Source organism: Venturia canescens, chromosome 5 (assembly GCF_019457755.1).
Source record: "Venturia canescens isolate UGA chromosome 5, ASM1945775v1, whole genome shotgun sequence".
In the NCBI taxonomy this organism is placed as follows: Eukaryota; Metazoa; Arthropoda; class Insecta; order Hymenoptera; family Ichneumonidae; genus Venturia; species Venturia canescens.
The window spans coordinates 9,470,809-9,497,328 of NC_057425.1; the positions used below are offsets into that span (position 1 = coordinate 9,470,809).

At 43.7% G+C, this 26,520-nt stretch overlaps 2 protein-coding genes across 14 annotated transcripts; one reads left to right on the forward strand and one right to left on the reverse strand.

Annotated features, from left to right (window-relative positions):
- Nucleotides 1-19: 19 nt before the first annotated feature.
- On the reverse strand, nt 20-6,482 carry Nprl3 (GATOR complex protein Nprl3). Of its 8 annotated transcripts, none has more exons than XM_043418980.1 (11): nt 6,464-6,482; nt 5,061-5,175; nt 4,300-4,558; nt 3,920-4,191; nt 3,757-3,852; nt 3,440-3,658; nt 3,035-3,368; nt 2,779-2,955; nt 2,327-2,535; nt 401-570; nt 20-240 (listed from the first exon to the last, which is right to left on the reverse strand). In XM_043418980.1, the coding sequence occupies exons 3-11, from the start codon at nt 4,459-4,461 to the stop codon at nt 179-181; spliced, it is 1,701 nt and encodes a 566-aa protein (XP_043274915.1). In that variant the 5' UTR covers nt 4,462-4,558; nt 5,061-5,175; nt 6,464-6,482; the 3' UTR covers nt 20-178. The 8 variants fall into 8 exon arrangements, with proteins under 8 accessions (XP_043274915.1, XP_043274918.1, XP_043274914.1 ...); XM_043418983.1 differs by lacking the exon at nt 6,464-6,482 and adding an exon at nt 5,279-5,462 and having other exon boundaries at nt 4,300-4,461; XM_043418979.1 differs by lacking the exon at nt 6,464-6,482 and adding an exon at nt 5,279-5,462.
- On the forward strand, nt 5,656-26,273 carry LOC122410650 (very low-density lipoprotein receptor-like). 6 transcript variants are annotated; one of them, XM_043418958.1, is made up of 12 exons: nt 5,668-6,532; nt 9,414-9,539; nt 16,890-17,009; nt 18,444-18,563; nt 19,960-20,397; nt 21,601-21,912; nt 22,031-22,331; nt 22,426-22,717; nt 22,875-23,355; nt 23,958-24,038; nt 24,256-24,524; nt 24,860-26,273. In XM_043418958.1, exons 1-12 carry the CDS (start codon nt 6,421-6,423, stop codon nt 24,902-24,904), a joined length of 2,697 nt encoding a protein of 898 aa, XP_043274893.1. In that variant the 5' UTR covers nt 5,668-6,420; the 3' UTR covers nt 24,905-26,273. The 6 variants fall into 6 exon arrangements, with proteins under 6 accessions (XP_043274895.1, XP_043274893.1, XP_043274891.1 ...); XM_043418956.1 differs by lacking the exon at nt 18,444-18,563 and adding an exon at nt 19,034-19,156; XM_043418959.1 differs by lacking the exons at nt 5,668-6,532; nt 18,444-18,563 and adding exons at nt 8,976-9,036; nt 19,034-19,156.
- Nucleotides 26,274-26,520: the final 247 nt, after the last annotated feature.

The following is a 26,520-nucleotide window of genomic DNA, read 5'->3' on the forward strand; positions in this document are numbered from 1 at the left end:
TTTTATTGCTCGTAAATAATTATAAAATTAAACAACAACGTGTGCGTTTTATTCAGATAAGTTTGATCGTTATTATCATTATTTATATGAATTTATTCTAATATTAAATTTTTATAAAGATTCTTCTAAATCACACTTCCTCATAACTTCGTTGAATTTTAACGGTGGACGTTAATTGCTACTTGCTGTACGATTCTTCAATTGGAACTGTTGGGCCGAGTTCACCCTCGATATTAAAATCTGAAAATGGTAGTTTTTTTTTCATTAGTAATAATTTACTCAGGTCACGTTAATTCACGTGATTTCTTATCGTTGACTAAAACTAATTAAAAAAAAAAAAAAAAAAAAAAACTCGTAATTTTGTAGATATATTTTGAGGATACACAAAAATATGGTGCACCTGCTGCCTCCTGTGATCGGCATCCGCTAAACGTTTTTGCAGCTTTTCCATCGTTTCTTCGGGCTCTGGGCTCTGTTGCTCTTGAAGGCGTTGCAGTTTCGGTGGCAACGGCTTCTTCGGCCCGGTCTCTTCTAAATCGTCGAATGGAACTTCGAATGCTATTGGATAATCTGCACAAGCAAGTGAAAAAAGGAATTAATCGATTATTCATTGATCAAAAAATATATCGAGGAATTTATTAATCTAATAATTGCCTCGCTTCAAATTCGGACTTTTAGGGATTTCAGGCTTTTCATTGTCCGAGGGGTAATCCTTGGGCACCACGTCGTTGCTCGTCCCGCAACCCATCACCAACGTGCAAATTATCGTGAAGTTTGTCAACGTCGATAACTTCTCGACGATTCTTTCACATGCAACGTGTTGCAGTATTTTTTATACTTCTAATCGCGATACGCGGAAGTCCAACCGCGCGGACTATCGATCGATATTTCAAAACGGGCGCTTGTTTTCCTCAATCCTTCGTTTTGTGTTGTTATCTTTCTCCTCTTTTCTGTCACCGAAAACATTTTTATCAATTTTTTTTTTTTTTAGAAATAACAGAATAAACATTTTTTTTTAATTATTTTTCGATCGAATCACCAATGCATATATTTTGATCATTCAACATGGTCTCGAACGAAAATCGAGTGAAATTTGAGCGAATCAAATATTTATTGCTTCAGTTTATGATTTTTTTTGGCCCATTTGAAACAAAATTTATGATTTATATAAAAATTCGTTCATATTTCACTAGTTGGAATAAAAATTGGTGAAAAATTATGTAAATTTTTAAAACTTGGATATACTTGCCTCAGAGCATGAAAAAAAGTAATTGAGGCGAAATAACATTGGTGAGGATAATCCAAATAATATTGCTAAGAATGAGCAAACACAGCACTTTTTTAAATATCGGTAGCGATGATTCGCGAAAATTATTGCTGAAAATGAGCGAGTGGAGCACTTGGTTTTATTTCGAATAAAGTTCTTATTGCCGACGATAACGAATGGTGTTAAATGCGTGGATCGCGCGAGTCGAATTCAGCGAATCAATATCGCGTGAACAGGTTTTCCAAACGTTTGACAATTAATTATTCAGGCTTCGGGGAGTTTGAAAGACCGAATGAACGAAAAATATAGGTGAAATTAGTGAAAGGAAGCATGCGAATTTACACGATCCTCTTTGAGGGAAGACTGTTGTTCGCTGGGAAGGTTTCCTGGCGAATGAAGCTTTTTTTCAAAGCCTGCTATTCACCGATTGTCCGGGCAACAGGGCAGCAAAGCTAAAGGAGGAGAGAGGCGTGTGTACGCTCGTAATTGCACCAGGAGCAACGAGCTGTACGTACGAACGTGTCAACCTGAGCGAGAATACGTAAACGTAACGGGAAATATTTATCGACCGTGTGCGAGAGAGTACAAAAGAGACAAAGGGCAAGAGACACCCGCACATACTATGTGCATTTGATATCCTTTTTTATCGAATAGCAATCGGTTAACTGTTCACGCAATGATTCGTAACTTGAGAACAACTCGAGCATACACACTCAGCACTAAAATTTTCTCTGTTCAGTCTTTCTGGACTCAACGAAATGGGCAATTTTTCCTGGGACCGTGCAAACGGATTATTATCCTCAATGAAGGGTCGCTAATTTAAAACGTGAAAAATTCAATGTATTTTCCATGAAACCAGAAATGAACAGACTGCTAAGAAGAATATTCGACTATGGCAAAGGATGTTGCGAGTAGAACAAAGCGATTGCCGGATCTTCGTTCTCGCACGTTATTAAAATGTCACGAAATTTGTCCAATATCTGCAGCAATTGGGATCTCCTTATGTTCTCGAGATACATTATTTCCTCGAGATGGTGACCGCCGTTGAAGTAACCGCACCTACACAGCCTGTCGAGCAACATTATGTCGTCGGAAGCCATCGGGAAGTTATCTGACGTGTATTCGAACAGTCCGTCGTCCTTTCGTATCGCGAGCGCGTTATCCTCCTTCGATTCGCTCGGTGTTCCTTTCGGTGTGTTGTTCAAACTCCAGCTGTTATCGTTCTCCGTTACACCGGTCGGACTCGAGCCATCCTGACTCATAGTTTCCTGCAACGAATGTGAATCATTCGGTTTTAGTCGATACATCGAACGCTCATTTTTTTAGATAGATTCTGAGAAACGTTGACTCAATGATTTTCTTATCGAGAAACCGCCCAACACTTCGTGCGACCAGAATATCGTTCTGGCACTTTTTTAAAAACAGCTTGAAGAAATCTTTTCAAGAATTTATTAATAATCAGATAAAGAAATAATCTGAGCACTTTGCGAAGCAATTTCAAGGTCGCTTACCAACGGATTGCGGCCATTGACTGTCGGCATGTATTGTACGTAAGTGTGTAACTGCAGCAACAAATGATTTTTCAGTAGCCAAATAATAATTTTAACGAGCTGCGATTGTTGTTGGGGTTGGCTCAAGGGATTCAGCTTTTGGCTGATGGAAGTGGGCAAAGAGAACTCGCTGATTATCTGAAACAATCGAGACCTTCTGTACTAACGTTTCACTATTAAAAAACGATAGGAACGAGCAGTAAATGTTTCGTTGTACTTGTAAAAGGCAAAGACCAGGAAATTGCTCGGAGAATGATTCCAGAAGTTGGTTCGAGATGACGGCATCGGGTGAAACAACGTAAACGTTACTCTCGCAAAGTGGATAGATTATGGTCGCTTTTGCCCAGTAAACCAAATGTCCCGTTAGTTGAAAAACTTGTGATAACGAGAGATCGGAATCGGCTGCAAGAGTTTGGAGACTTTTGAGTGGATTGTACATTTGTATCATCCTTCGGAGAGCCGGCGACGAGTCGGCTGGCAACGAATCCAGCAAATCGAGTGGCTCGATAAGCAGCAATAAACCGTGATAAGGTCGCAAACTGTTCAAACACCTGGAACAAATATAAATGTTTTGAAACGCGCTCGATACAATTGGGAAAGCGAGTGCTTGAGATTATCTTACCTATCGATTATCTCAGGGTTCATAATGAAACCTTTTTTGTGAGACTGATGAACTTTCTGAGGTAAGCAAAAACTCACTTGTATCCATTTGTTTATCATCATGTTTATTACTCCTGACGTGCAAAGACTGTTGAATGCCGATTTGAGATCTTTTGCCAACAAACTTCGTTGCAGTATCAATTCGTAAGGCGATTCGTCGCAGTCACTCTCTTCTCCGGATCTTGACAGAAAAATTGGAGTATAGTAACAATAAGGGAAATACTGCCCCTCGAAAGTTCCACACTGTTTGAAGAGAAATGAAAAGTTTGTGAGATTTACCGTGTAGCAACCTCATCATGCGTCAATACCATCATTTTGATTTCATCCTTGAGAAATCCACATCTCTTTTCTTCGTGTCTTAAAGCGATTCCCAATCTGCAAAAATATATGGTTTGGAAAAAAAAGTTTGTTTGCAGTTATGAGAGTATCAAATTTTTATAACCGTTTGCTCAAATCATAGTAACATTTAACGACGGATTGGTCGGCTTGGGCTTGCAGGGCAAAAACCACATTGAAGAGCATGCTGGAATTAACTTCGTTGAGGCCCCTCGAATAAAGCAAAGTTGGATGTCCCACAAATCTGACATTGTTTACTTTCAACTCGAATTTTGTTTCGCACAATTCAAGTTTCACCGCAAATAATGTTGACAGAACTTCGTCTGGTAAACCAGTCAAATTGCCATTAGTTATGTTGGAAGTTGGTAACGGCAAAGACTATAAAATTTTTTTATTGTTGAAATGAATTTGCATAAATTATCCATTTAAAACATTTTCAATTATGGGTATTCACTTGTATTAATTTATTGCTATGAATTATCAAACCTGCAACAGATCCTCAGCGATGGTTATAGAGTACGGATTTTTCCGTTTCGTACATTGGCTCGAATCTCTTTCGTTGTTTGGACTGAATGGATAACGAAATAACATTCGGTCTCCTTTGCTGTCACTCTTAACGAGAATTACACTCAAAGGATTAATTTCCATCTATAGTTTAAAAAGTTTTCACACTTTCTTTATTTTTAATCCCGCTAGTTTTTTTTACTATCTTCAGGCAATCAATTATAATTTTTGAAGTAATCATCTGAAAAAATAATTGATCCTTTCGAAAATCTCAAACTTCAAAGTTGGGAAGAACAATCAAGTTTACGCGTTTTCAAACGATGGAACAAAACAAAAAACCTACGGAGCAATTTCTAGGAAGTTACATACAAATTATCCAAAAGACACGTACTTTAACGTCTACCGACAGGCATGTGAACGTTATCATTTTTCGATATACCTGCAGGGCGGACATTTGTACACCCTTTGGATAATTCTTGGGTGACTGATAGTAGAGAGTTAGAGAGATGCTAATTGCTACCAGGGACGTTCTTTGCGCATGAGTTCTGCGCTACCGATCATATGTTCGAGAATTGCAAATCGTCGCCATATTTTTTGTATTTGTCAAAATATCGTCATTTGACAAAAGCAATTTGTAAAGTAGATTGACAGTTGGAGGTTATATCAGTCTTCGTAAACTGAAGACAGACGAAAAATGGGTTTGCATCAATCATTGAGATAGTATTAATTTTTTTACTACTTGCCCAAAGTAATAATACGGAGTGGACCGATCGCAATTGTTGCGTATGGTCGTCATGGTACCGCGAGGAGTCTCCTTTTTATATCACCTTGTCACTTATCAACCCTTGCGCGTGACTCCTACAATTCTCCTTTCATTATTAGTCGCGGCTCTTTTCCCCATTACATTAATGAAAAACGTGTTTATATTTATATCTACATATGTAAATTTTTTCATACGCACAATCATGAGTTGAGTTGAAAACGGACAGATCGATTCTCGGTCCGTCAAGTTTGGACATGTTTAAAGGTTATGTTTCACATGCGTTGTATTTTATAAAATACGTGAGGAAAAATCGTGCGACACGCATATCGAACATGAACATATACATTTTGCGCTTCATGCGTGTCATTTTCGCGCTTGGTAGTAGGGATCTTCATACATAATAATAATGATAGTTCTCGTTTCTCTCGTTCTCGATCGTGCGCGAAACGCGAGGGAGGGAAAGAGGGAGAGGGAAAGAGATAGGAAGAGACACGAGGAAAAGAGGGAAAAAGGAGAGGCATAGAAGAAAAAATCATGGAGCGGAGTCTCGTGGAGCATGGTGAGAATACATGCGCGCGCAGGTGGCGCGACGTCTCGGTGCGTCAGAATCAGTGACTCCTGTCTCGCCCGGGAGAGAGAAACACGGCTGTCGAGAGACAGAAAAGTAGCCTCGCTCGAGACACATCGAGCAATAAAAAAGCAAACGTACGAAAGATCAAAGAGAAAAATAATAAAAATAAAAACTATACCAAGAACGTAGACCGACTGGATTGTCCAAGGGTTGCGGACGTGCAAATTCGTATCGTCGTTGTCACGATAAACATTCTCAAGAATTTTTGCATTCGTCTGTTTTTTTTCTTCGATTTATAACTCCGATACGTTCAACCTGAAGATTTTATGTACGTTAAATAAATAAAATAATAAATTTGGTGAAATAACATTGTATTTAAAATACAAAAAAAAAACATTTTTCTTCGTTTCTTATACGTATGTTTTTTGTAATTGTATCAATACACACAGTAGCTGTGTGATCGCGTAAACTCGTGAAAGCTACGTGCGAGGGCGGTTTCGCGCGTACCGATAACATTTTTCCCGTCTTTATGTTAAATGAGAGAAAAGTTTTGGAAATTAGCGAGTTTCATATCAGTGGGTCAAGAGGGAAGTGCGTCTGTTTCAGCGGAATTTACGTTAATGCACACGGATGAAAAAGTGAGGTGAGAAAGCGTGGAAAAGCAGTATAAGGGCGAGAAGAAAAACTGCGGAGCAAGAAGATTGAAATACAATTGCGGGGATTGTGAGAGTGAGGAAAGCAGGAGAAACGCGCTGTCCGGGGGTGGGTTATGGGGCCGAGGGATCCGTGTCGGCTGCTTCGAGCCTTCTCACCTTTCGTTATTGTCGTATTATTCGGCGTTCTCGGAACGCGTCACGCTACCGATGGATTTGCCGTTGACGGTGAGTTTTACAGAATTTATCTTTACTGAGAAAAGCAAAGAAAGAAAAAAATCATAAAAAAGACAATAAAAATAAATCATCGGCAGGCCTCGAACCCGCATTTTTTCGAATTTCTTTCCGTCCTCCAAACATTACATAATGCGTGCGTGCGTGTGCGTGCATGTGCACAGCTCGAGAGAGCCACGTTCTCGACCGAAAGCTCGATTGTTGTCAATACAGGCCGAGGTTTTTCGCGCGAGAAGGGGTCGAGCAAAGCCACCTCTTTCCACGCCTCTTCGCTACCCCCGCTTCTCGTACACTCGATCTTACGAGAATATGAAATTTTATTTCACTACTCGAAGGTTACTCAGCTAATTCGACTCTGCTTACACATTTGGCATTTCACCTCGCTGTAAATTTCTCTCATTGACTATTACCGTTTTTGACCCCAGGAATCATCGAAGCTTCGATGAAAATGAAATAAACATAAACGATTGTTTCTCTCACAATATATACCCATTTATATTCCCCTCCACATATCCTTTATTGCCCAACGGATTCCGGCGAAACTTCATTTCCATTCACCCTCATTCACAATTCATTCAAATTACCCGATGATTCTCGCTCTCCCACCAAAGTCCAAATTTTCATCAAAATTTTACAGAAATTCGAAATTCATTCGTTAATTATTAACATTAGCGATATTAAGCCTTCACTATCGAATATTGTACAATATTAAAACAAACGGCCAAAGATAGACTGAAATAACTAGAAAAATCAATTCATTTATATGTTGAGATAAAATATATTAATATGCAAAAAATCAATAATGCAACGATAGTTCGTTTGTTCGATTATTTACGTGACTTGACAAGACATTTATGAATGGCTCTGAAAGAAAATTGCTACTCGAACAGTTTGAATATAACTAACGATCAATCAGATGATCTGTAGTTGAATCCGTGAGATATTTTCTCGAGCATGACAAGCTTCTCATTGAGCATGCATAATTCTGCGTCGATAAGACGTTCGTCGAGCTTCATTAATCCGTGATAGGAGGCACGTTCCTGGATCGATCAATGTTCATTGAGGGATTCGCACTTGAGTTATACAAAAAAAAAAAAAAAAATGTGTTGAACCCAGTCGTACTTAATTCGGGGCGCTGTTTCCCGTTGTCTCGCTTCTCCGTAGCGTGTGTGTGTGCGTGTGTATCTTGGTCCGATGTGTTCGTCCTACGCGCATGAACTAACCGAAGCTCGGGAATTGCCTCTTGTTCCTCGACTCGATTTTCTTCGCTCTGTATTTCCGACTGTCTGTTCTGTCTTCATCCAGTTGAAGCAAAGATAAAAAAGCTTTGGAGCCCCAGAAAAAGGCGAGGGAGCAAGAATAAAGGGAGAGAACTGAAGCACCCCCCCCCCCCCCCCCCCCGCTTCTTCTCCAATTTTTTGTGCCATCGGGGCAGTAAAATGAACGCACGCGAGGGAGGATCGGCCCGGAGAGACTTCCCTAACTCGAGTTTTTCCCTTGTGCAATTCTCGACGGCGAGGAGCTAAGAGCTAGAAAAAAATGACAGATGGCAAGCACCACCGGAAGAACAAAACATCGCTATAGCTCTCGCGCTATATACGTTTAACACACTCGCACTCGCGTCAACGTAATAAACGAGGAAAAAATCATTTCTCGACACACTCGCGCACGCTCTTCCTGACTTTCCGATATCTTTAGGCTTTTATTGCACTTTTCCTTGCCCTCTCTCTCTCTCTCTCTTCCTAGAACGATCACATAAAAAAAAGTCTATAATGACGTGGATTTCGTTACACAAGCCCGGTTCGTGTTTGTTTATTTAACGCGCAGTAGATTAACGAGTATCGTACGCAACGAACACCCCAAGCCTCCTTCCTATGTCGTCGTGGCCTAGATGAATGACGTATTCGTGTGTTTGTCAAACATTGCACTTGTTGGTTATACGCATATATTTAGTTTCACTCACTCGTTTCTACACACTTGTACGCGACGCGCACGAACGTGATCGATGTTTCGATGAATATTTATACTCGAGGAATAATCGAATTTGAATAAGCACTCCGCGATACTCTGAATTCGCGGTTTAAGGGTCAAGCTAAATTTGACAATTTATTCATGCCAGTCGAAGCTAAACGTTGGTTTTTCCTCGTCGAAGACTCGCACGTATCCAAAACAAATAAATGACACCGCCCGACGAGCTTGGTCGAGTTGTTGAAAAAAGACGTTAGAATTTGAACCAAGTTTGGAATAAAAATCGAAGACTTATCAGGGAAAAATGTGACGACGATCGCACTTTATATTTCGGTTGTTTTGCAAAAAAATGTAATTGAAATTGCATTATTCATGTTATTCCTCTGATCACAGTTATTTTCATGATTTTAATTCATCGTTGTGCATCTTAAAATAGCGCGAAATCAAGGATATTCAAGAGAGTCCATTGTGTCCGTTGAACCAGATGGCGACACTTAAAGGATTCGCGAGGCGAACGTCTTATTCTCGAAGTAAATACAAGACTAGCTGTCGGCAAAGAAGAATTTCTTACTCGTGTCGAATAATTACGAAAATATTTCACGTTTCATTTTGTTTTCTCTCATTCCTCATGGAAATGAAAAACAAAAATATTCTGTAGTCGCGTACGGTTTCAACGTAATGAAGTTGACCCCAACTCAACGGCGCGCAGTTTGCACACTCGAAAATTAAAAATAAAAAGGGAAGAGAAGTAGAGTAAAAAGTATTTGAGCTCGCCTGTGGAAATTGCACTTTTGGCATATTGAAATGGAATTGAAATAACGAAATAGGAGAGGAAAATAATTGGACGAAAACCGCATCGCGATCACTCCCCACGCGTTATATTTCATCAGTGGATTTTCATTTGCAGCTCAAAGCGCCTGTCCATTGCGCCAATTTTCATGCGATAATGGAAAATGCAAGCCGATGCCTTGGGTGTGCGACGGAAGTGACGACTGCGGCGACAACTCGGACGAAAGTCCGTCGATCTGCAAGAGTGAGTTTTTTTAAATTCGTTATTCACCGCAAAACTCATCATTTCTCCGAGTTGAAATAAAATCCGTCACTTATTTTCCAAAGAACGAAAATTTTCAAAAACATTCGCACTACGTTTTCGAAAATAAAAACAACTTTCGGATCGTTGCCAAATGAACGTTCAAATACGGGTGAAGTTGAACGAAAGTTAACAAGAATTAAGAGCGAGAAAAAAGAAACAAAATTCGAAAGCAGTTGGAACACACACAAAGCAGCAATTAGCAAATTGCGAGCCAAAAAGTGATTAAGGTTAGACACGTGGCGGGGTGCAGCGCGAAAAAACGATGAAATATAGAACAGCGAGAGTGGACGTTAGAGAAACATCACACAAAAATGCACGCTCGTGGACGGAGTTAAAGGGGAGGGGAGAACGGAGGGAGATTCAACGAAATAGTGCCGTTGGTAACGGCGAGGGACGGGGGGGGAATGTGCACGCAATAAATTTGTGAAGCGTCATCAATCGTTCCATCGTGTTATCGGGATTGACACGAGCGGGTGGAAAAAAAGCAAACACAATAAAGCAAACAAATGGGAAAAATAATAATAACGATATGTCCCTGTTGCTATCGATTAATCGATAACTTTCGTCGTCGTCGTCGTCGTCGTTGTCTCTCACTTTTGTGGAACGCGGAATCATGATACGCAATTTTCGTATCACGTTTTCCCACACGCCATTACAATTTTTTTAGTCCCCAGTTTTTTTTCGTTCACGATTTTTTCCAATTTTTTTATGTCCAAAGAACGCGCTGCTAAGGTATACGGCGAGGTGGCGCCTATTGGAAATCATTGCGCAACGTACACACTCACATTATTATTTTCTGCACTTTTCTTTATTCTTTTTTTATTTTTGCATCGTATTTATGGATATAGAGCAACTGCAAAATCTCGCGTTATTCAACGTCTCGATATTATTCGACACGGTCGAGATGTAATTTTATATGCACGCCTCTTTCTTCATGGTCTTTCCCGGTTAAAATGTTCATTTTTTTTCTTCTTGTCTCTCGGTTGTTCAGGCAATTTTTCCCCTTTTACTGCCCTCTCCGCCAGGAAAATCATTAGAATTAAATCATTCTTATTCACTTGATTGTTACAACAACAATAAAATATTTCTATTCTTAAACACGATTGACATATCTTTCTGTCATTTTGTTCACCTCTTCGGAGATTTATCTTCGGATAATTATACGCATGTTTTCTCTCCTGTATTTTTTTTTCTCGTTGTCCTTCATTACACTATCATTCACCACGAATAATCACGTTGCACAACAAACGTGCAAATTTCTACAGCCGTTGCATCAGCATAATAGGACGAACAGACCCTTTCATCCGCGGAAAAAATTGGCCTTCTTTTACCTCCCCACCGCGCGCCACGCGAGACGACCGCTGCACGCATTTTCTCGTCGGTGTTGCGTCAGGCGAGACAGTCCCCATTTTACCGGAAATCTGCTCTTTGTTTTTTCTCTTCGTCGGCGTTCGATCGACAAAACGCGATCGGAACAAAAGTTTCGTCCGAAATGTTTTTCGAAGGAGAAACGAAAATTCATCCGGCGAGAGGCACAGCAGAAACGAAGTGAAAACAAAGCAAGTCGGTATCATAATGAGAACAAAATAAAGCCAAACGCGCGTTGTTCGACGCTCGGCTCTCCTAACGGACGGACTGCCCGCAAAGGACTTGTTTTCGCTAGCCGGTTCCTCGACTCCCCTCAGCCTTGTTTTTATTTTTTTCCAACTTCTCAGCCTCGACCAGTTCGATAGACTTTGAGAGTATCGCGACATTGTTTATGTTTTTTTTTCCACGTGAAAATTACCTCGAACCTATGTAAAGTTCTCGCAGCCGCTGCCAGATTCCGCGAAGCGTAGCGCCCACGTTTTTTTTCCCCTCGACACTGTTTTATTTCCTTCGAAATAATTACTCTTTTTTTTCCCTCAAACGCTTAATTTGCGCACATAAAATATTTCATTCGTTCGATACAATTAATCGAAGCTAATTTCGTAACTGCTATAGTTCGCATTTGCCGAGGATATAACGCTCGCTTCAGGGTCGTTCCATTCACGATTAAATCGCGCCAAGATCTCACGATAAGAGGCTGTTAAATCATGATAGTGTAATAACACGGAGGATTAGTGTACTCGGCCAATAACCGCATTGCTATCCTCGATCGGATTCCCGCAGTGCGTCTCCGTCTTTCGGCTCTCGAATACCTACTCGGATCTCGTTATTCATAGTGCAAGGCCCGCACCAGTTGCATCAGGCTCTCCCTTCCCCCCTCGTGCTGGATACCGAAAGTCCGCGAATTCCGTTCGCATACCCACACAAATGGACGGGCCTCCAGAGCTCGATCTCGAGCGCTCGTTTCGTCTCCACTTTTTTCCAGAATTCCAAACTCTCTTGCAACTTTTGTCCCCCTCCTTTCAATGAATTTCTAATTTCAGTGGATGAAAAATTCGAGTGTTTCGTATGCTCTCCCATCCGCGTAATCCCGAAGATAAATCTCGACGCTCTTTTGGTCAAAAACCTCGAAACATTTGTTCGCGTCGAGAAAAAACGATGTTCGGGGAGCCCGTAGAAAAATGAAGAAACGAAAATGGGCTCGGGCACTCGCCACAAACGGCTCGCTGTCGAATCGAGTTTGCTCGACTTCACCGAGCTCTCCGGGGACTCGGGCCGTTCGCACTCGTGCCCCCGGGACACCCTGTACGCGTACCAACGGCACTCTCGTACTATATAATTAGAGTGAAAGCCAGACCAGCTCGTCGAACGACTCTGGGATATCGATATACGGATATGCGAAGCTGGCAGGCAGCGAATACCTTCAGATTAAAAGGGCTCGGAGAGGAGAGGCGAGCGGTTATCCATCGGCGCCTGTACAGGCGGATCAATCTTGTCGGATGTAAGGAGATGCAATATTCATTGGGGACGGCCTTGAAGGGAGTCGCATCGGTGGTTAAAATCCCTTTAATGGCATTCCTTTATTGGTCGGGGCTCGCGCGCGCGGTGGCGCATTAATCCTGCTCTCGGTGGGACGTGGATCGATGCGAGAGCTCGGAACGTCTTCGTTTCGGTGCTCGAAAGTCGAGCGCGCTGCAGTCACAGGCGCGATGGAATAAGATTATACTTTGCTTTCCAATTAGCCTAATTTCTAGTTTCCGAGGCTCGGAATATGAATTCCGAGCATTGGCTTAACGCGTCGCGTTTGTTCGAGCGGAGACAAAGGATTCGTCAGATTCGGTGAGAGAGCGGGGGGTGGCTTTAGCTCGCGGTGGAAAAATAATATTTTCTCTGGAGTCTCGGGCTCGGGCGCCGCGCGCTCGGCCTCGGCCCGGGGGGTCGCGGAGGGCGCTCGCAACCTTCAGAACTACAACAACCCTCGTGGCACTTTGGCCCACTTCAATTTTCTCTGACCTCATGTACGGAATGGCGCGCACGTACACATCGCGACGGAGCTCGGGATGAGGCCGAATGCACGCGTTTACGGAGGGCTCGTAGTTCCAACTCGTCCGACTCGATGCTACGGTCAAGAGGCCTCGAATAAAATGTCTGAGCTTTTCAAATGACAATTATTTCTCTACACACGTGTCTCTAAACACATTCATAAGTTAAGGAGCGTGACATCGATTGTAAATAGAATTCAAGGCGACGCCTCCTCCTATTTCGTTGTATACTTTCGATCGAACATATTCGCGTGCCGGGGGCTCCCTCTTGCACGGCTTTTTAGGCCCAGCGGACTGAAAAATCGGCCAAATTTCGAGCCGTTATTGGGAGCAATTCTGTGTCAAGTGGTTTACCATTGACGCGGCCAAGACGCGGGGCACGTGGGCGCGAACGTCGAGAAATCGTCCGAGACTCGGAATTTCGGTTGGATGGGACGCGGGCCCGTGCGACCGGACACACACCGTCACTTCCAATTTCCTCGTGCCAATCAATCGTTCGTGCAGTTTTCGTTCCCTTTGTTTTCATTGATGCAACCGGCGACTCTCGCAACCGGGCGTTTTACCGGAGACTGCTCTCGCTTTTTCCACCGGTTTTTCCCTCAGCTTTCATGCGATGCGGCGAAATTCATTGGCCCAATAATTCGTGAGCGTTTTGCAGGGCGATCGGTCCAATTTATCGCGGCGGATCGAAACTCGTTTTCTGGGTCTCGCCCTTTCACTCGAATTTTCAAAAAAGCCTCATTTCTGCGTCTCCCCGATTAAAAACGATCGCTGCGCTCGTAGCCTGCTCGCCGTCGCCTCGCCTCCGGTCCTAATGGGCCTTTTTCCGCGGGTCTGCGAGCCTCTTTTATAATGCATAATGATTTCCGCTGTTACGCGCGCGTCCGCGTCATAAATAACATTCGCGTCGAGCGAGGAAACAGCGAATGAATTAATATCGAGTTGACTTTCTATGAGACTCGTAACAACGGTCAAATTTTTTTGCCCCCGGACTTTTGACTCCGCTCTCGAAAGAATAATAATAAAGGAGAAAACGCGGAGAATAAACGGCGGAAAAAGTTGCGAGGGGAAATTAAGCGAGCTCCGGAGCTCCGAGCGAGACTTTCGTCCGAGCACTGCAGCGCTCTCGCGTTACGTTATTCGATCCACGAGACAACGACGACGATAAATGCCGCGAGATTATTATCACGCGCCGTCTTCTCCATCCAAACACGTCGCATCGCCTTGCATTATTTTTTCCTCTACTCAGCGCTCGCTATCATTTTCCGGCTCACAATCGATCCTCACTTTTGACACGCGCGTTTCTTCCGAGCTGCGAGCTCGCAGACGGTCTCGGCAGCCAAATAAAAAATTCGCTTTTACGGAGTCGGTGTCGGATTCGTCGCGAGAAACAGAAAATTCGCGACGCCTCGTCGGTTTCGCGCGCTTTCTTTTGCTCCTGAATTTTCGTTCTCTCAATTTATTTTTATTTTTATTCTATTTAAATAAATTTATGGTGTTTACATTCGTGTTGTTTTAACTCGAAGTTCCGTCGGGCCAGCAGCGGCGAACGTTGGCGAACGCATTTTCAGCCAAAATCGAAAAGGCTCGTTCGAGCCCGGCCGCTTTAAAATAAGTCCAATCGATTTTCGATCGCGCTCGCTCGGTCCGCGCGCTTTGGACGAGTTCGAAAACTGGTTTTCCGCTTTTGCGGGCTTCACTCCGGTCTTTTACCCGAACGAGGCACATCGCGCTCGCCGACGTCCCTAGAAGTCGGTCGAACCAGTGCGAAGAAGAAATCCATCGCGAAACTCTTTCCCTTCGCTCTGCCGGCGAGCATCCTCGAGGAGCCGGATCTTCCGCCGTCGTCGTCGGTTTCGCGCCCGCTGCGCTACGAAAATCGCGCAGGATTTTCAAGCTCCGCATCGCTCACCTTGCCACGATCCCGCCGACGAGATAAAAAACATTGGCACTCTCCTTGGACGCGAAATCGTCGATCGGCTCGCGGTGAAGACTGCAAAAAACAATGCTGCCGGTGCCCTCGATCGAGCTTTTTCGTCGCCCCTTTCCCTCTCCGAGCCTCCTCGAAGCGGCGAGGCTCGAATTCTTGTCTGCTGGTCATTTCGCTGCGGAGTTCGATCGCGAGGATTCTCGCTGCGAGAAACCGATGTTCGGTGCGCTCCTCGCTCCTCCCTCGGCAAGCCGTTTCCCCTCCACACTCAAAGCCACGAATCATTTTCACTCTTCCAATCGCGGTTCTTCGCTCGAATTCCATCTCAATTCTTCCGCCCCAGCCGAGGCGCGTCGACTGCCGAAATAGCCTGGACAGCTTTGAGGACCTCGCAGAAACCTCGATACGGAAAAGTGCTGCGGAAAAACACGTGCTCGCCCAAACCCACATTATTTCGCACAACGGATAGCAATGAAATTCGTCGAATAAATTACGGAATCGGCGGCATTATTCAATCGCGTTATTTGCTTCCTCAAACAAATGCTGCTCGTTGCGACTAAAAAGGTTGTTGCAACGCCGACAGCAGTTTGCGATTCGCACCGTCCGCTGGACTCGGACTTCCGTTGGCGAGAACCGAGGCTCCAAACATCGCTGACTTGGCTCAAAACATTTCGATTTATTTCGTACATCAAGAATGCGTTCGCTCCTCCCCCCCGCGAGACCGGAGCCCGAGCGCTTCCTTGTTATTCGATAACTTCGTGAAAAACTCGAGTAACTCGATACGGAAGATAAGCAGAAGCGTGCAAGAGCAGAAACTCGGAGGTTATTTTGCCCGAATGAATAATTATTTATAATTGGAGCGTTGCTCCCGTCGGCCGTCTCCCTTCCCCGCGGGAGTTTCTCGGACGCTCTAAAATTTCAGGTCCGAGTCCGAGCCCTTCCCACCGGAATTCGCATTCGCGGGATCTGCGGTTTTCACGCTTCCGAACGCGCAGGTGTATCCGCGCGCAGCGTTTCTTATCGGAAGGACGTCCAAGTTTAAGCCCGTCGATCACTCGTCGGCGGTGGTCGACGCGCGACGAGTTTATCGACGTAATTAAACGGGCCTCGCGTAAAGCCCGCAAACCGTGCGGCCTTTTGACGTTTTTCGCGAACTCTGCGAGCGCTCGTTTCGAGCGATGAGAGTTTTGCCAGCTTTTCCAATACCGCGGCGAATACGAAATCGAAACACGCTCTTGGCGAGCGATCTTGCTTCCCGCGATAGTTTTATTTAGCGCCGTACTCTCCGAGGTCTCTCGGTTTTTCCTCCGCGACGCTGTAGAAAAACAGCTCGAGCAAATGAATTATTGACATTGAGTCCTAAGATTCCTTCGTTAATCGCGCGTCTTGATTCTGGGAGGAATTAATCTCTCGGGAGAATCGGAAGGCAAAGTGCCGCCAGCAGCACGCGAGCCGAGCCGATACTCGCAGCTCCGTTGGCAATTTCATCTTCTCACGACGAAGAATGAGGAACGCGAGTTGGAGAAGGTATATATATGGGGGGGTTCGGTTCGTGTGTTACAAGCCTCGTGACTTGCACCGTGAGCGGAACACGGGATAAAGCGCTCCGCGGGTGAGAGCCTCGGAAAAAACGTCTCGTTGGCGGATGCGTGTCGCGCGAGAAATGTGGAGAGCCGAGTTTCACTGAGACTCGAGGGAGTTTGATAGTCGCGCGGTTAATTTCATGAAATCGTTAAATGCGAGGCGGTTCGTTATCGAATTTGAGGAAACCGAAGGCCCGAGAGCGTGAGCGCAGAGACTCGTGATCGATTCGAAGGGAGGGACTCGCGATGCTGCGAAAGATCGACGATCGTTTGTACACATCGGCGGTGTGGTTGGCCGTAGTGACCTTCGCCGTTTGCAGCTGTCAAGCTCACGATAGTAAAAAGCAAAATGGTGAATTAATTACAGGCGAGGAGTGCAAGGACTCGGAATTCAAGTGCAGCAACGGCAAGTGCATACCCGGAAATTGGCACTGTGACAACGAGCGGGACTGCGCCGATGGCTCCGACGAGGATCCGGCTGTTTGCAGTGAGTTTGAACATCGTTATTCATCTATAAAGCTACTTTGCGCCGTCCGCGGTCAAAGTCCCCTTTGACCCGGCGGGCCCGGGTCCGCGAGCCGCGCGTTAGCTTTCGGCATCTCGTGACGCCTCAATCGCGTCTTTTGCTCGCTCACCCCCGGACCTCGAAACCGCGCTCCAGCCCCGCGTCGAGTTTGCATCCCGCGTTCGTTGTTTGTCGAACGTATACGTCGCGTGCTCCGCCTCACTTTCGGGGCTAAATGCCAAGAGTCGAACGATCGAGAATGGAAAGTGAAACGCGGAGCTGCGCGCGGGCGCGCGCGGCGAGCGCGAGTGCATTGTCTCGACGAAAAAACTGCCGGGCACCTTCACTTTTTCCAACTTCTATTTCGAGCCGCTTCCAGCCGCGTTTCGGTATCCTCGAACGCGCCGCATTTTCCCCACTTTGTCTTTCAACCTTTGTCCCCCCGTTGAAACAACACGGCGTCGCTGAACGAACGCGAGCGCGATGGAAAAACTCGGGATTGCCGCGATGCTGCAACATTCGCCTTTAACCGTTTCAATGTCCAACTATTTTCTTTCCGCTTTATCATTCGACATTTTTGAGCTCTCGATCGTCTCGGATTAATCGAACTCGAGCAGAGCCAACTCGCGATAAATAGACTTTTCTCTCTCAATTCATTCCGGACGGCAGAACCGCGTCGAGATTAATTCGATGTAAATTCGTTGTCCGCAGACGTTGTTCCTCGAGCATACAGAAAAACGTTGAACGAACTCTCGCCTTCCGAGTCGCGTTCGCCCTCGAGAGCGAGCTTCGCGGAGACGAAAGTTGGAGCAAACGACGAGAAAAAATGGGGGGGGGGGGGGGTCGAGAATTATCGATCGAATTTAATAATAACTTTGAGCTTTTTTGTTGTCCGCTGGTTACACCAGAGAACGTGATAATTTCGTAACGAGAGAGCACTTTGCCCGGCGCAGTTCCTTTTCGTTACAAATACACTAGCGCGCACCAGCGTTCGCGATAATCGATTATTTCGCTTGATTAAACTATGCAATTATTCCGATCACTTGATATCGAGTGCGATCTCGTTATGGGCGCGCGCGAGAGTCCAATAGAGCGAGACTCGACGTCAACGCGAAGAGGCGGTGCTCAAGGATTCCTGCTGACGATTACTTTTTCTGAAATATTCATGAAAATCGTTGGGAACGCAGTCGCGCGCAGCTGCGAGTCGATTACGGAGGATTTTCGCGAGCGTTTTTACGGGCTCGGCGTTCCCCCCCCCCCCCCCCCCCCCGCAGTCGGATTTAATGCGTGTTTTAAACAACCCCCGAGACGTGGGTCCCTCGCTATTTATGCTCCGTCCGATTTCGCGGGCCGCGACTGTTTTTGGCCGCGACTCCCAGCAGCAATAATTTCAAAACAAATGTTTGATAATCGAAGGGACGAAACCTTGCGATTCGAGCGAATTCCAATGCAGCCCCGGCGAGTGCATAGCAAAATCGTGGATTTGCGATCGGCAGAGGGACTGCGATAACGGATTGGACGAGCAGAACTGTCAGAGTGAGTTTTCTCCGTTTAATGTCAGGGGAGTCCGCGAGGCAGGGGCGCCGCGGCGGGAGAGAAAAATTGGGCTTGTCGAGCTGCCGCGCGGAGGTCGAACGGATTAACGAAACTTGCCAGGGCATGCTTGTTTCGCAGGAAAATACCTTTGTGGGTGCGGGGCGACTGAGTATGTGTTGGTGGCATAAAACCCATGAATTTTTCACAGGAGAGGCCGCTTTCAATTGTTGGGAATTCGCTTAGGAGTTTCAGCGTCGCAGCATGAACGAGGAAGGATAAAAGTCGCCCCCTTAAATCAGCATCCTCAAAAGTCCAATGTGTCTAGCACCGCATCGACCCGTTTCCTGGGCGCCGCCGAGTGCTCGCCTCCTCAATTCCCCTTAACATCGATTTTCCTCCCCGCAAATATGTAAAGCGAAAATATCTTGGAGCCTCGATTAACGGTGCGTTACCATAATCATTATTTATAGAAAAGAAGCACTGCACGCCAGATCAGTTCACGTGCCGATCCGGAAACGGGGAATGCGTCTCATTGACATGGATGTGCGACGGCAGTCGCGACTGCAATGACGGCTCCGACGAAGCTGAGTGCAGTAAGCTGCTTAACACGTGCATTAGCATGAATGCAAAACTCCTCTTTGTTAACGCCGCTTGTTCTCTACTCGCCCGATCCTTCGCGCGCCCCTTCTTTTTATTCAGCAGCTCTTTACTTAGCTCGTTATTCATTCCGTTTGCATCAACGGTCCTGCGTTATCGCGCGTGCACTTTTTTCAGCCTGCACTTTTGTCGCTTCCGCACCGCACGACGCTTTTTTTGCTTCTCTGTTATTCGCTGCCCCCCTCCGATACCTTTTCGTCCCTTTGATTCACTCCACTTTTCATACCAACTCGCTGCACACACATTCCCTTTGCTCGCTCCCCAGCATTGTTTATTCACTCGCATTCTCACCTGACTCGAAACGAGCAAACGCACTGCGAGAATCTACTAATTCTTTCGCTCTCTCTCGCTCGAGCTTTTTTTCTTTGCTTATCTATTGCTCGCGCAATTATTTCTACGCTCTCACTGTTCGCGTGCGAAGATGGATTTTTCGTTTTTCTATTTTTCGAGCCGCCATAACCTCCGTGGAATTTGATCGAGTCCTTTTGCACGAATATCGAGAAAAAAAAGTTGCTTCTTTACACGCGAACAGCGAAAGGTTGAAGATTTTTATTCCAACGTTAAAATTCTATTTGGTTTTGCTTAATTCGTGACACTTTGGGGTCAATCGGTCAAAGGCGCTCGAACGAATTCGCGGATAAGAATAGAACCGCGAATTCCTGTAATTTTCGATATTAATATCGCCAGTGAGACACAGCTCGGACGGGGACTAATGGGAAATATTTTGATGCGAAAATAGACGAAACCTGCCGCTCGGATCAGTTCACTTGCGCGAATAAAAACTGCATCCAAGACAGTTGGAGATGCGATTTGGACGACGATTGCGGGGATGGGAGCGACGAGAAAGATTGCTCGCCGACGACCTGTCGACCCGGAATCGATTTCACTTGCTCACCGGGCTACTGCATAACCATGCGGTGGAGATGCGACGGCGACAACGACTGTCCGAACAACGCGGACGAAAAGGACTGCCCGAACAATCCGTCACACGGAGTGAAAAGCCACTGCGCCGAACGGGAATTCGACTGCGGTGATCACATCACTTGCATACACCAGAGCTGGGTCTGCGACAAATCCAAAGATTGCCCCAATGGCTCTGACGAGGACCTGCAGAGGTGCCAGAACGTCACGTGTCGGGCTGACCAATTTCAGTGCGACGATCACACCTGCATCTCAGGTTAACGCTTTTCTGAACCTTCTTCTCGGCGTTGCAATTTCTTCCGTTTCCTCCAAAAGTTCCCAAATCGATGCAAACAACATTTTTTAGTCGATTTTTCTCTTCATTTTTTCATCGTCGTTCTAATTTTTCATGAAAGGCTTGTATAGGGTGCTTAAAAAAAATTCGATTTTTTTTTTTTTTTTTCGTGGGCCGAAGAGGGATGTTAGTACATGTAAAAAAGTGACTTTCTCAAAATTTGGGTTCAAAAAAAAATATTTAGCGGTCCCTCAAACGACTTTTCTATGTTTTTTTTCCTATTTTGAGAAAAATCATCATGGATAAATTCTAAATAAATCATTAAACGTTATGTGAACATAAAATGCACTTTGTTTCTTGAATAGGAGAGAGCAGGACAAAGCGGAACCCCCCCGCTCATCGGCCCACGAAAAAAAAAATTCGATTTTTTTTTAAGCACCCTAATATACACTTGTGATGGGCGGAAAAATTGAAAATTTTCTTATTAGATATTCTCCTGCAAGTACGATATCTGAAGAATATTCTCACCAAATTTCATAAAGATCGGAGCATTAGATTCGTAGCTATGGATTATTTCAACCGAGCGCCCTGTCCGCGCGGTCGTGCAATACTTGAATCTTTAAACGCGATTATCTCAGAATCGTCTGTTTTGAAAAACACCTCGGCAAACCAAATTTATACCAATTATTTGCTACGACAATAGCCAGGGCCTGGACGAGGGATTTCGAATTTTGTTGGAAAAGAAAAATTGTAACAAAAAAACCGAAAATTCAGCACCCCAAAAAGTGAATTTTTTGTCAAAGCTGCCGTCATTTTTTTTAAACCAAAATTTTTGCAAATCCTTCGTCCAGGCCCAAGCTATTATTATAACAAATAAGTGGTATAAACTTTGTACGGATCGGATTAATAGTTTTTTAGTTATCACAATTTTTTGATGGAAAAAATTGTTCAAGTACATGAACATATGTACCGAGGAATGTCGTTCACAGTTTTTTAATAAACATTTATTTTCTTGTCGAAAAAAATTTTTTCAAATCACGTTTTTTCGGGCGCTGCAAGTGTGCATATATAAGGCCTTAAAACAAAATCTATTTCTCCCTCGCTCGTTTAATGAACATTATTTGACTGTAATTTGTACAGTGAAATTGTGTGGGTTTTATTGACCGAATGAAAATCGTTATTTAGGACACTTGTACTGTAATGGAAAAGAGGAATGTGCGGACAAGAGCGACGAGAAAAACTGCACTACGAAACCAGCTGCGTGCGATCCTCAGACACAGTTCGAGTGCAGTCAGGGCTCGTGCATACCTCTCGACCATGTTTGTAATGGAAAGCCGGATTGCCTTGGCTGGGAAGACGAGAGCCTCAAGCGCTGTGGAATCAACGAGTGTTTGCAAAACAACGGTGGATGCAGCCAAAACTGTATTGACATGCCCATTGGGTACAGATGCACCTGTAACGAGGGTTACAGACTTATCGACAATCACACTTGTGACGGTACGTAAATTCCAATATTTTATTCATTTTTATTCGACTTAAAATAGGGCATTAGAGGAGTAAACCGAGGCGAGTGTTTCTCGAGACTTTGGATTACTTTGATGGGAATATTTTGCAGACATCGACGAGTGTCTGGAGCCTGGCAAATGCTCGCAATTCTGTCTCAACGAGAAGGGAAGTTTCAAGTGCAGTTGCGCGAACGGTTATTTGCGAGATCCGAAGAACGTGACGCGCTGTAAAGCTACCGAAGGGCACGCCAGTCTGCTCTTCACGAGGCGCCATGACATCAGGAAAGTCGCCCTTGACCGCCAAGAAATGACGGCCATCGTTAACAACACCAAATCAGCGACTGCCCTCGATTTCGTATTTCGAACTGGAATGATCTTTTGGAGCGACGTTTCGGACAAAAAAATTTACAAGTAAATCACTCGTTCGAACGTTGTTCATTGTCGTTGGCCACTGAGCTATTTTCGGTGATGAAATTTTTTATAAAATTTCCATCCAACAATCCAGGGCCCCGATCGACGAAGGCAACGAGCGAACTGTCGTTATCGACAAGGATTTGACGACTACCGATGGATTGGCTGTCGATTGGATCTACAATCATATTTACTGGACCGATGCTGAGAAAAATACCATCGAACTCGCCAACTTTGAAGGCAATATGCGCAAAACTCTTATCAGAGACAAAATTCAGGAGCCAAGAGCCATTGCTCTTAATCCACTTGAGGGATGGATGTTTTGGACCGATTGGGGCGACGAGGCACGGATCGAGAGAGCCGGCATGGATGGATCCCACAGATCGGTAGATAAACGTTCATACTGAATGAGTCGAAAACGATATTCCAGTCGAGAAACAAAATTTTGAAAAAAAAAAAATACACGAGAATTTGAATGAACGCTTGAATTCGATTGAAAATTTTTTAATTTTACATTAAAGCTGTTTAATATTCTTTGGACAGATTATCGTCGGCTCCGAAGTAATCTGGCCGAATGGTTTGACGCTGGACTTGATCGGACAACGAGTTTACTGGGTCGATGCGAAACTCCACATAATCGCGTCCTCGAATTACGATGGTTCGAGTCGACGAACAGTTTTGTTCTCCCTCGACACTCTGAGACATCCTTTCAGCATAACAACCTTCGAGGACTACGTTTATTGGACCGATTGGGACAAACAGACGATTTTCAAAGCGAACAAATTTACGGGAAAAGAAGTGCGACCGTCGACCTCGTTGAGATCTCTACAAAATCCTATGGTCGTTCACGTCTATCATCCTTACAGACAGCCGGATGGAACGAATCAGTGCCAAGCCGTTAATGGTCATTGCAGCCATCTTTGCTTGCCCGCACCAAAGATCAATTCAAGATCGCCGCTTCTCAGTTGCGCTTGTCCCGACGGCCTCAGGCTCAGACCCGACGGTCAAATGTGCGTCGAGAACGGTAAGTTCGTCGCACTTTTTCTCTCCCTCTTCATCGAAAGCATCTCCTTCGTACTCATTCGCCGCTTTTTCTCTTATAAATTTATATTTTCATTCTACCATATTACGACTCTCGCTGCGTGCAAGAAAAATGTGCAAGAATATGACGAAGAAATAAGAAAACTGACAGTAAAATGCATTCGAAAGAAATGGTTCGACTATTTTTTCCCAATCATCGAGAAAGTTTGAATCGATTATTTTTTCATCGACCTCATTCAATGAATTTTTACACGAATTTTCACCGGTTATGGGAAAATACAGTCGCACTAATTTCTTCAACTTTTACGCGTATGACATTGCATGAGTTCGTTAATTTATATTATTTATTCGCAGTGAATGCTCGGCTCTTGTTTAAAATTCAAATATGAAAAACGCTCGTTTCTTTTTACACGCGGAGAATTATTTATCGCTGTACTGGATTCTCTTTGAAGGAAGCGCAAAAGTCGTTGACGCTTCAAATTATACTTTGTAACGATTATTATGATTTTCTCGTTGTTGTTTTTTCTTTATTTATGTTTTTATTATTTTATTGCATCAATGTTGCATGACTATGGGGTATTGCAGTAACGACAACAGTAGCTCCTACGACGGAACAGTCTACGAGACTATTTAAGAAGCTTGAAACTCCGGTTACCACCAGCGTTAGTAAGTATTGAGAAATGCATCATTCGACTCTCGTGCATGGATTGTGAGAACCAAAAAAAAGGGTTTTGAAGCAAAATTTGAGTATTCCTAGAATATTTAATTTATTATTTTCCTTTTTCGATGGATTTTAATTCACAAAATCCTTTTTCCAGCTCCATTTGAAGGTATTTTTGGGCACAGTCCACAAGATTTTAGTGATGAAATTTTGAATTCGCAGATCCCACCGACGCTACCGATCGAAACAGGGGCATCAATGTGGGAAACGATCCGACCGACCCAGGCTTGGTCGCTGGTATTGTAATTGGCGGTGTGACCCTTGGCCTTTTGGTTCTCGCTCTCGTTGCGGTACTCTGCTACAGGCATTATCTTCATCGTAACGTCACAAGTATGAACTTCGATAATCCAGTGTACAGAAAAACTACCGAGGATCAATTCAGCCTTGAAAAAAATCGTTTTCCTCTCCCCGCTGCTACGGTCGGAGAAGAGGTGAGTTTAAAACCTCTTTACAAGTATTTTATACGAGCGATAATTCTTGTTTTTTCTAAACAATTATTCATTATGCTTCACCTTACAATTTCTTGGGGCCGAATAATTTAATGAGCCAAGTAAAATCTGTAAATCCTAGTAAAGCTTCAATTCGTAAATAATTTGTCGGTGTGGTCGATGCAATCATCGAACGAATAAATGGAATGAAATAAAAAACGTACATTTTTTTCCCCAACAACTCGAATGATTTTTCTTTGACATGCATATATCAAAATCAATTTTGAAAATAGTTTTAGTTGTGTGTGGAAAATTGATGAAAATTTGAACGATTTTAGGCACAGGAACCACTGACTTCTCCGGGCACCAATGACTACGTGTAAGGCTCCAATCGGTCTATTAGAGAAGGGCTCAGCAGGCAGAAGAACAGAGATGATGAAGTGAAAAGTTAGTGTCGCGAGCGAATAATCGAGGAAAAAGGGGAAGAAAAATGAAATGCGGTGACGTAACGCGACAAAGGCCTGACCGGATGCCCGCCTGCTGCCTGCCAATTCAGCTGTGATTATGTTTATTTTTTGTACCGTGTCTATTACTTTTAAAGTTTTCGCGTCTCATCGTTCGACCGTTATACATATACGATAGTTATATAAATTTTTGCGTGAATTTAATTTGCTCATAGGCATAAAAGGAAAATCCTCCGAGAAATCCTAAACCGCCAAACTAGTTTTTAGTACATATAAACATATATTTGTCAAGTCACAAGACCTTAGTTCGGGAAACTTTAGAGTCGTGAGAATAGGTAAATATTTCTTCGGTTCCTACGATATTTCGCCGATGAGCGCTGGTTAATGCATTCCCCTGATCCTCCCGTCCTAACACGATCAGACATTGAGCACCAATTCCCCTTCGGAATAAACAAATAATAAATTGAAAAGTCAAATAAAAAATTGTAAAAGGAAAAATGAACAAACATAATACAAACACGTAACATACGATCTTCGATCGATCATTCACCTGCACATAAAATGCATGACCCGTGAAATTTGTACATACTTTTTCTTAGAACCGAAGCTAATTCATCGTTTCATAACTAACGGATAAGTTACGATCTGTGTGTATATAATCATTGAATTTAAATTGATACCAAGTACATTATTGAACCGATTGATTGCAAACGATTCTCTGTTCCACGGGATTATTCATTGAGCGAAATTCCTTTACACTTGCACCGGAAAAAATCATTTTCGAAACTATGAAAACGGATATATAAATATATATGAAATGGAAGAAGTAAAAAAAACACGACGATTTTATTGAATCGTCAAAGTTGCAAGAAAATTTGTGCAATAATTGATTTACACGGTAACCTTTGTAATAAATTGATACTCTCCTTTTATGTTGGTCGTGGAAATATCTTGGGTTTATCTCTGTCGAGTCAACGAGTTTTCTTTCGACCGAGGAGCAATTCTTATGAGAAGTAGCTCCGTATCGCAGAAATCGATTCTATTCAATTATACGTTTATGTTACAAAAATTAGTTGATTATTAATGAATTCATGACTACAGCGTAATAATGATAAACTAATTAGGTGTAATTAAGGAGCAGCTCAATGACACTAAGAGTGACTGTGCGTCTGTTTAAATAAAACAACTATTTAGGTATCTTGTCTTATTAAAAGAAAAATCAGTGTACAAGAAATATGTATAGAAGATATTGTATCAAATTTAAGGAAAAAAAACTTGGCTTATACTACGTCACGATTTACGTTCGATCATTGAATCCGAATTATCTTTGATTATCGCAATGTGTATTCGACGATCGGTGAGTTTTATTTTTCATTTGATTTTTTTTTCTTCATTCAAAGAGCGTACCAATTTAATCCTTGGCTTTCCGAACAATACTCTCTGAATAACGCACAGGACTAGGGAAAATATAATGAAAAAACGGTGTGTGTGTTATCACAAGTGAAAATTGCAATGATGCGAGACAATTTAAGGCG

Excerpts from the sequence above, each read along its gene's own strand:
- Nprl3 (XM_043418977.1), bottom strand. The coding sequence starts at position 4,771 with ATGTCCGCCCTGCAGGTATATCGAAAAATGATAACGTTCACATGCCTG. Across the intron at positions 3,853-3,919 it reads TACTATGATTTGAGCAAACG|ATTGGGAATCGCTTTAAGAC; the intron begins GTTATAAAAATT and ends ATATTTTTGCAG. Across the intron at positions 2,956-3,034 it reads CTGGTCTTTGCCTTTTACAA|ATAATCAGCGAGTTCTCTTT; the intron begins GTACAACGAAAC and ends CGATTGTTTCAG.
- LOC122410650 (XM_043418956.1), top strand. The coding sequence starts at position 6,421 with ATGGGGCCGAGGGATCCGTGTCGGCTGCTTCGAGCCTTCTCACCTTTC. Across the intron at positions 9,540-16,889 it reads AAGTCCGTCGATCTGCAAGA|GCGAGGAGTGCAAGGACTCG; the intron begins GTGAGTTTTTTT and ends AATTAATTACAG. Across the intron at positions 21,913-22,030 it reads CGACAATCACACTTGTGACG|ACATCGACGAGTGTCTGGAG; the intron begins GTACGTAAATTC and ends AATATTTTGCAG.